Here is a 9,801-nt window from a genome sequence, read left to right as displayed (position 1 = left end):
AAAGGCAAGCCTGAACAATAAAAAATACCCTAGAAGTCTCCATTCATGATGAAGAACCAGAAAAGGAGAGCCTGATAAGACCAGAAGTTATCTAAGTGGACATCTGAATAGTAAGAAGAGGTCCCAGAAGTCTCCATTTATGATGAAGAACAAGAAAATGAGAGCCCCATAAAACCAGAAGTTATCTAGGTGGACAAGGACAAAATACAAAAAAGGATGAGATGGTTCATATAAAAGAGAAGAAAGAGAAGAGCAACACATAATATGCAAAGAGAGAGAGAGAGAGAGAGAGTGTGTAAACATTCCATAGCAATATCTATGTAACATCATATCAAAATAAATAAAGAATAGTTCATTTTGAATGATTTATGTGTTAATGTCCAAATTTCCAATTGTGGATCAATACAAACCCATAACGTAAATTAGTTGTATCGTATACCTTGCTTAGTACCCTAAACTATTGAGTTAAGATATCAGCACATACAAAAGCGTTATGACATCATTTATTTTAGCAAAAAAAAAAAATGTCATTGGTTGGTTTTTATAAAATTCAAGATAAAGAAAAAAAACATATTTAAATTAATAATTTAATACATCTAAAATGAAATATTAAAAAAAGGTACACATACGACTATTCTTAATATTTCATAAAATAAATATATATTATATCACATTATAAAATAATTATATATTCTCGTGCGGGGTTTGTGACCAGTATATTCCAATAGGCTTTGACTCACTTAATAATGCTATATCAACTATTTATTTTTTCCAATTTAATCTGATGAATTTGAACTCATTCAATAATATCATATCAACTATTTTTTTTTATATAAAAAATAAATGTTGGCCAAAAGGAGGAAGTAGAAAAGAGAGATTCTAACTAATGATTTCCATCTCATGAACCTCAGGACCTCGAGTGATTATGCTAGTTTGAAGTTATATCAACAATTCACATCTTTTTTGGTTTTTTTTTAGAGAACAGTATTCTTATTCTCTTAATCATACAGTGACATTCCTACGTATTGGATTAATGCAATATCCATATCCAGTTACTTCTATTTCTATAAAAAAAAAAAAATTTAATTATCAAATTAAAAAGGCAAAAAGAATGTCCCGTGTACTGAATACACAACCTCAGTTTTCTTTCTGTACTCCACATGGTGAGTCTGATTTACTAAATTAGAAACATATCCACTTAACCCGCAGACCCGCCCGCCCTGTGCAGGTCATTAAGTTAGGCGGTTTGGGTAGGGCAGGTTAGACTCCCAAAATTGCGGATTGGATTGGGTTACTGATTGAAAAATTGCCAACCCACTACAACCCGACCCGCCCGCTTAATTAATAATTATACATACATAATATATAAATATATATATATATATATATATATATATATATATTAGCTCAAATTGTTAAGTATTTAAAGTTAATCAATTCACCTAATAAATTTTTACAACTAATCAATCATCAATTCCCTAAACAGAACCGGCCTTCAAAAAATTCCTTAAACAAAATCTTAAAAGTCAACATTGAAACCCTAAACACCCCTACCTACCACCCACCCCATTTACTTCGGCCATATATACAGTGTATTTATACAATTTGTATTTATATGATCTAAGTCTCACTTTTTCTCTTCACTGCCTATACCTTTAGCCACTGTTTTTCCCTTCCTCTTTCTTCTTTAAACTTTTTGTAAGCTATTTAATATCCTTTCAATTCTTCACCGACAACAACAAAGGTAATTGCTTATTTGCTTTCTTGTCTTGTATTGTTTAGTTTTTGTTTGTCTTTTTCTATTTCGGTTTCTGTCATTGATCCATTTATATAATAAAAAAAGTGTTAATATATTACATGTAAGGCCATTCTATTTCTGGCAGTTCATTGTATATTCAAGTATCTATTGTTCATTGTATATTCAAGTTAATATGTTATACATTACATATTCTTACAGTTCATCTTATTCATTGTCTTTGTCTAATTTTTTTTAATAGGTGATGAAGGGTGGAACACCTAGTGCCCACAATGACAAACCTAATGACAAACCCGAGTCTCCAACCACAAGTAATACCAATGCACATCCTCCTAAGTGTCCTAAAAAAAAAAAAAAAAATCTGAAGTTTGAGATCACTTTTCAACGATGGGTGATTGTGATCCTAATTACCTTAGAGCATCATGCAATTACTGTGGTAAAGACTATGGGCGTCGTGGGAAAGGGATGGACTAGTAATTTATGGAATCATCTTTATAATCAATGCCCCATGCATTTCAAAAGCAATGAGTATGCCTAACCACTGACACTTGGACATCAATTCAAAATCTTAGCTATATGTGTCTTACTGCTCATTGGATTGATAATGATTGGAACTTGCATAAAAGAATCTTAAATTTTTGTATTGTTGTTAATCACAAGGGTGTCACAATTAGTAAGCATATTGAGAAGTGCTTGCAAGAGTGGGGGATAGATAGGATATTTACAATCACACTTGATAATGCAAGTTCAAATGATACTGCCATAAATTATCTGAAAAGAAAAACTAAGGATTGGAAGACCACCATTTTGGATAATGAGTTTTTGCATATGAGGTGTTGTGCACATATTGTTAATCTTATTGTGTGTGAAGGCTTAAAAGATCAAAATGAATCAGTTGTTAAGATTAGAAATGCAGTGAGATATGTTAGGTCTTCTCCATCTAGGCTTCAAACTTTTAATAATTGTATAGAGCATGAAAAAATTCCTAGTAAAAGTCTTGTATGCCTAGATTTTCCAACTAGGTGGAATTCAACCTATATGATGTTGGAGGCAGCTGTGAAGTTCAAAATGCTTTTGAGTGGCTACAAGAGGAAGACTCACAATTTGACTCATATTTCAATGATGATGATAATGATGAGATGAGGTTGAGGATGATAATGGGAGAGGAAAAGGGAGGGGGAGAAAGAATATTGGGCCTCCTAATGTGCTTGATTAGGGAAAGGCTAGAATCTTTGTGCAATTTCTAAAACTTTTTTATAAGGTGACTTTGCGATTTTCAGGCTCTTTATATGTCACATCTAATGCATTTTTCATGAACCTGTTTCAGTACAATCTAAATTGTTGACTTTAAGTAGAAGTGAGGATAATATGTTGAAGAATATGGCTGCTAGCATGAGAAAGATATATGACAAATATTGGGAGAATATTAAAAATATCAATTTTTGTTGTATGTTGTTGTTGTGCTAGACCTCGTTATAAATTGAGATATATCATGTTTTCCTTTAAACAAGTTTATGAGAATTCCAAGGCAGAAGAACTAACAGCAATGGTGAAGGCAACATTAACAAAATTATGGAAGCACTATCTTCAAAAGGATACTAGTGCTAATGTTGCAAAACCTAGTGTAAGTCAAACTTTTGAGATGGATATTGATGATGAGGAGGAAGATGCTAGCAAGTTATTTTCCTTTCAATATAAGAAACACTTGGAGGAGGCAGAAAGTTTGGAGAATAAATCTGAAGTGGATAGGTTTTTGACAGAAAATTGTGAGGGTCTAGGCAATGCTGAATTTGATATTTTGGCATGGTGGAAGCTTAATAGCCACAAGTATCAAATTCTCTGTCAAATAGCATGGCTGTTCCATTCTCTACAGTGGCCTTTGAGTTAGCTTTTAGTACTGGTGGATGTGTACTTGATCCATTTTGAAGTTCTCCAACTCCAAAGATGGTGGAGGCTCTTATTTGTGGACAGAATTGGTTGCGGTCTTCACCAATTCCAATCAACCTTCGAGAGGTTATGGATGACTTAGAAGAATATGAAGAAATTGAGTCAGGTAACATTTTAAAAAAAAAAATTTATTTGTTGAAGCTGGTTCATGGATACTTTAATTTAGATAGTTTTGATTAATTGTAGTAACATGCTTATTATATGTAAATATATATATATATATATATATATTCAGAATTTGCTGCTTTAAATATAAAAGATGTGGAGAATTGATTTAGTTGATTTTGAGGAAGTTGGCTTAGGCAGGCAACATCCTTTCTCTTTCTTCATTTGCTTAAACTTGATTAGATTGATTACATTATAAATGATAACAGGAACAATATAATAACAGTAACATTCATTTTATCTTATGTTATGGATGATTGATTAGGTTGCTACTTGCTTTGGAGGAGTTTGACTTAATTTTTGGAGTGGTACCAAGCTTGAAGTTGATTGATGAAGTCTATTTTGTGAAGAACTTTTGTTAGAATTGTGTTTATTTTCAGTGGGTTTAATTTGATTACATTGTGGCTTTTGAGACCATGCATACCATTTTGAAGTTTATTTGTTATGTTGGTATATTATTATTTTGAATCCTTGATGTGACTTTGGGAATGTTAAGACTTTGAGTTTGTTGATTTAATTTTCCTAAGTTGTAAGGCAGAGCCTACTGTTTTTTTAATTTCATAAGTTGTAAGGCAGAGCCTACTTTTGTTAGAGATGATATATCTATTTTTCATTGACCCTATGTTTGTGTTGGAATTGAGATTATTCAATGAAATCTACCTTTAGTTTTTTGTGTGCATTAGTTATATTTTGAGATTATTCAATAACAAATTGTAGTTTGTGATAATTAAAAAAAAAAAAAAAAACATTGTTAATGCCAACCCGCCTAATCCACTAAGTTCAAATCGCCAAAATTTGTAACCAATCTGCCGGATTTAGACTTTGGTGGATTGGTGGCGGATTGGAATTTTTCCAACCCACTAGTGGCAAATTGGATATAAATATTGGCCTTTACCCGCCCAATCCAACTTGTGCACACCCCTACAAATGGGGATCATAACAATCAAGTACATAAGTTACAAACATCCTAAGTTAAAAACATCCATCAAATCATAGTTTGAAAAAATAGAATGGCTTCCCCAATGAAGCACATCCAATCAGTCTGAATCAGACAACATTCTAAAGAAGAAAATTTTAAGATCAGCTACTATCATTTCTGAATCCTCAAAGCATCGGTTGTTTCTCTCCTGCCAAATGCACCACATCAAGCAATGAGGGACAGCCATCCAAATAACATCATTACAATGACGAACAAACTTTCCTTGCAGCATGCTAAAAGCTCCACCACAGTCTTTGGCATTACCCAATAAATACCAAACAAGGCGAACGCCATAGACCATAGCTTAAATGCAATAGAACAATATGGTAAAAGATGATCTACTGATTCTCCATTTCTATCATGCATGTAACACCAATCTAGAATCCACATCTTCCCTCTTGTGTAAATTACCAATCGTCAAAATATTTCCCAAAGCTGCTGTCCAAACAAAAAACGCTACTCTGAAATATTTCCCAAAGATGACCTTTGGCTATATAATCATGATATATGCAAAAATAAAATCAGAGTAATTGCCTTTGTGAAAGCCTAGTGAGTAAGATACATGAAGCCTGGTTGTAGATAGTAGATACTAGTTTTGCAATTAGCATAGTTATCACTAAATGGCGTTAGTTGGAAATTCAGGTGTACTTATTCAATACATGCTATGGCTTACGTTGGTGGTTCTGAAAATAGTAGGTGTTATGAATTCACTGCTGTGTATGTGCGTTTATATGCACATTTTGCAGAACAAATAATTGATGTTGCTCTAGATATGAACTTTTTAGACAGCATTTGTATGGAACTTTTTTTTTTTTTTTGATAAGCACATTTGTATGGAACTTGAACTAAGACACCATACGCAGCTAGGTTTGCAATGGATGATTATTGGTATCCCTTAGAGAGAGAACACCAGAACTCTTTTTGGTTTTGGCGATGATCAAGGAGGGATGATTTAAAGAAGTGTAGAATGCTAAAATTAGTCTTGTTGCTTGTACAGGGAAATGAATTCTGTTCTTTATTTCATGGCAAAATGGGCTCTTCAAACTGAATCTTTTGAATTCTCACCCTTGACCTTACCTTAGAGGTGATGTAATGTGGAAGGATGTTTGTAATTTGTATATGGTTTTTAATTTTTGGGTAATTTGCACTCCTCCCTAACTATAGTGCAGTTGCAGTGTTTACCTAAACTTCAAAATTGAACTGTGCTCCCTTTAGCTGTTGATATTAAGCACTTTGTTCTTTACTGTCAGATTTCTGTCAAATTGAACAAAAAATACAGATTTCTGATAGATATGTTTTTCAAAAAAAAATTGACATTGCTGTTAAATTTAACTGAAAACCTAGCAGCATCTGGTAAAAGTGTTTATTATGCATCGTTGAGGACATTGTAATTGCACAGAAAAAGTGCAATTAACTCTAAATTTCATTTTAAAGTACTAAAAAATGTAGACAGCTAACAAATTAATCTATGCATGTCTTTTTCTGATTCATCATATTGGCAACCTAGAGTTCACTAGATCTTGTTTTTGAGTAATAATCGTTTACTAAAGGGGAATGAAACATCGGATGAAGCCAAGAACCCAACACCCTTCTTAAATTTTTGCTTTTGGTATTTTGATTCATAATAAATATGCATTATTTTTATTTGCAATTCCAAATCAAGTTTCTCCTGTTAGGAGGAACTCCGAAGAAGATGGATTGTGTGTTCCAAGCCACTTTCTCAATGGCGTAAACTCCATGACAGCACACAACATGCTTTATATATTTATATGTTATATCCTGATAGTACATTAATCATTATGTAGTCATGGAATAAATGAGGTTTTCATACATTGTTAGTGTAATTTTACTTTCTAGATTCCTGATCTGAGATGCTTACTATTGTTGTTATATGGTTTTAAAGCTATTAAGCGAGGATAGTTAAATTATACCTTGTCAACAGAATGTCAAATTGAGGAAATTTACTAGCATTACATTCAGATACAGTAGCTGCTACGTTTTTACTTGCAGACCATGGGGAGATTCACTACATAAAAGCCCCAAACGCTTTTGAAGTCCCGCTGCTTTAAAGTTGTATAGCCAATTTAAAGCCTTGAAAAGCAAATATTCTACATGCTTGTTTCTAGTGAACTCGATCACAATTATCAATCAAAGTGAAGATCATGTTTGAGCACCTGAAGTAGTAGTGCTCGCATCAACATGCAATCCTTTTTGGTGCTCAACAACCCTTGAGATTGCAGTTATATCCTGACCTATCTTCCTCAACAAGTTATGACTCTTGGCCGGTTGAAAGTGATGCAATGGAGTTGAGTTTGTATCAAGAATGTGCAAAATCACCACCATAGCCACTGAAGAAACAAACATCGGTATTGGACCAAATATCCACAGCAGTAATGTGGCTGCAAAGTAAATTGCCCGTAACCCAACTGACCAGAAAGCACTTCCCCGTATCAGTGCCATCTGCACATACTCCACTGGGACATCACTATTTGGCATACTGATAAGGAAATTTGCATGGACGAAGCTGCTTATACATTGGAGAAAAGAAGCATAAGATACTAAGAAGCAAAACAGAAGGCTAACATATTTGACAGAAATGATGTATGGATCTGTGTCACCATATACGAAAATACTCTTGAAGAAATCATTTGAACTGCTTTCAACCCAGGCCCCAATAAGAGAGCTTAAAACCAGGGAGGTTGAAGCAAAGAAAGTTGCAGCTGATATGGTGCTGGAGATCACACTTAGACATGGACCTCTTTCCTTAGCTTCAACCTGCGGCAAGTACCCGCTAAAGTTATTGAGGTGGAAAAAGGTAAATCATGTTGAGTTGAGGAATGCTATTTTCTAGTGAAGAGAGGTACCTGCAACATTTTCTCAACCCAAGCTTTCTGTAGTGGTTATCATAGCCAATGGCTGTGGTCTCAGGAAATCTTAAGCATCTATAGAGAAGGAAAAGATGGTAACCAAACATGATCAATAATCCACTTGGGACCAAGATTACATCTAAGTATCCCTTCTTCCAAACCATTCTTTCTCTCTCTCTCGCTAGTATCCTTATGGTGGAATAGATGATAAAATAATTACTAGCCTCTAATCATGATTCATAAGACAATACTCTGGAAAAGAATGTGAGCTCCAATTAATGGTCCATAGTGATAGTGGATTTGGTGGTGTAGATAATGATGACCAAGAAATGACAACATGCAAATACCTGCTCTCCCAATTCACATGCGACTAGGCCCAAAACTTAATATAAATTATTTAGATTCCATACATTTTGCTACAATTTTTCAACGTGACCTTTTACAAATAGTAGAGAAAAAAAAAAAATGGATTCATGTAAAAGTGTCAAGCAGCCAATTACAACCTATCATATAAAATAATTGTGGTAAAGTGTCAAATAGGTTGTAGTCCTAAAATTATTAGTTGCTGTTGAAATACTCAACAATATGATACTCTCTCCTTTCATTTAAATGGTGAATTATATCATAGGTTTAATTAGTAAAACCCACTATTAGTATTTGAGAGGGGAGAATAATACATTGCGGTAATCTCAAAATGTTGAGAATATGAGGTAATTATGTTAAGAGCCTTTTTTGTTCCTCTATTTTCAAAAAATGTTTTTCATTTTCATTTTTTAAAACTGTGGGCCCCAATAGTATTTTTGTTTGGGTAGGGTTTTTGTTTTCGATTTTTCAGAAAACTAAATCTACATTTGGGTGTAAAAAAAGATGAAATAGTTCCAACATTCAACCATGTCGTATGATATATAACATGATTTGAACTTATAATGTTTTTTCCATCATAATAATTACTCTTTATTATCAAGACAAAAAATTAATCAGTTTCTTTTTGGTGGATGCAACATTGGATCTCAAGTTCCTAATTCAACGATAAAATACTCTAAAATTGAGATAATTGAAACATACTGCCCAATAATATGATATTAGCAAAATGATTATAAATTGTATTTGTAATATAAAAGTTCTATAAACAATACTTGAATTTTTGGTTTTGTATGCCATATCTCCTACTTGGACAAGTGTTTCGTTCCTATTGCTTATGCAATTTCAATTGTTGAACCACAAACCAATATTCGCTTACGCTTCCTAGTTGTAGGAATGACCGAATGAGTAACAAAAAATTGGAATTGTGTGCTGTTGATAAATAGGAATGAGTTCTACAAGTTCCAAAAGTGAGGGATCAAGAGGGGTCTAAGGAGATGTTTGGTAACTGTTTTTTTCCCTTATTTTCTGTTTCCAAAATCAATTTTTTATTTTTGAGACTAAAAAACTTGTTTAACAACTCAAAATGGATAGAAAACAAAAACTGTTCTTAAAACTCAATTTGTGAAAGAAACTAAAAACATGCAAAATGCTTCTTTTAGTTTCTAATTTTAAAAATCAATGAAAACATGCATTTAATTTAATAAATCCGTCTCATTTAATTAGTTAGCATTAGAATTCAAATCCTAATAACAACATATTTTAGTATTTTTTATTTTTTCTTCAAAAAACTATTTTTTTTAATTTTAACTGACCAAACATGTTTTTGATTTCAAAAATACAAGAAAGTTTTTTTTTTTCTTTATATTCCCAAAAACAAGTTTTTGAAAATAGAAAACAAAAACTATTACCAAAAATAACCTAAGTTTTTGGGTTTACCTCTTTTTTTGTCAAACAACATATTGAAATATTTTTTATTCATTGCAGAGAAGTTGGAAGCAAAACAAGTGGCTGGAAATGCAAGAATTTATGTTAGATGGATCAAGCAACTTCCCCCCCCCCCCCCCCCCCCCAAAAAAAAAAAAAATTATACCATATCGACCTTTTGGGTATGTTTGGTAACTGTTTTTTCCTTATTTTTTGTTTTCAAAAACAATTTTTCTATTTTTGAAACTAAAAAACCTATTTGGCAACCCAAAATTAACAGAAAACAAAAATTGTTCTCA

General features: G+C 32.8%; 1 protein-coding gene across 1 annotated transcript; it reads right to left on the bottom strand.

The window, feature by feature from the left end:
* Nucleotides 1–6,798: 6,798 nt before the first annotated feature.
* On the bottom strand, nucleotides 6,799–7,977 carry LOC126694858 (uncharacterized). Its single transcript, XM_050391377.1, has 2 exons — nucleotides 7,712–7,977; nucleotides 6,799–7,622 (listed from the first exon to the last, which is right to left on the bottom strand). Exons 1-2 carry the CDS (start codon nucleotides 7,718–7,720, stop codon nucleotides 7,008–7,010), a joined length of 624 nt encoding a protein of 207 aa, XP_050247334.1. The 5' UTR covers nucleotides 7,721–7,977; the 3' UTR covers nucleotides 6,799–7,007.
* Between the last annotated feature and the right edge of the window lie 1,824 nt (nucleotides 7,978–9,801).

Source organism: Quercus robur, chromosome 8 (genome assembly GCF_932294415.1).
Source record: "Quercus robur chromosome 8, dhQueRobu3.1, whole genome shotgun sequence".
Classification (NCBI taxonomy): Eukaryota; Viridiplantae; Streptophyta; class Magnoliopsida; order Fagales; family Fagaceae; genus Quercus; species Quercus robur.
The sequence above is the reverse complement of the archived record's forward strand: the minus strand, read 5'-3'. Positions and strand labels throughout refer to the sequence as shown.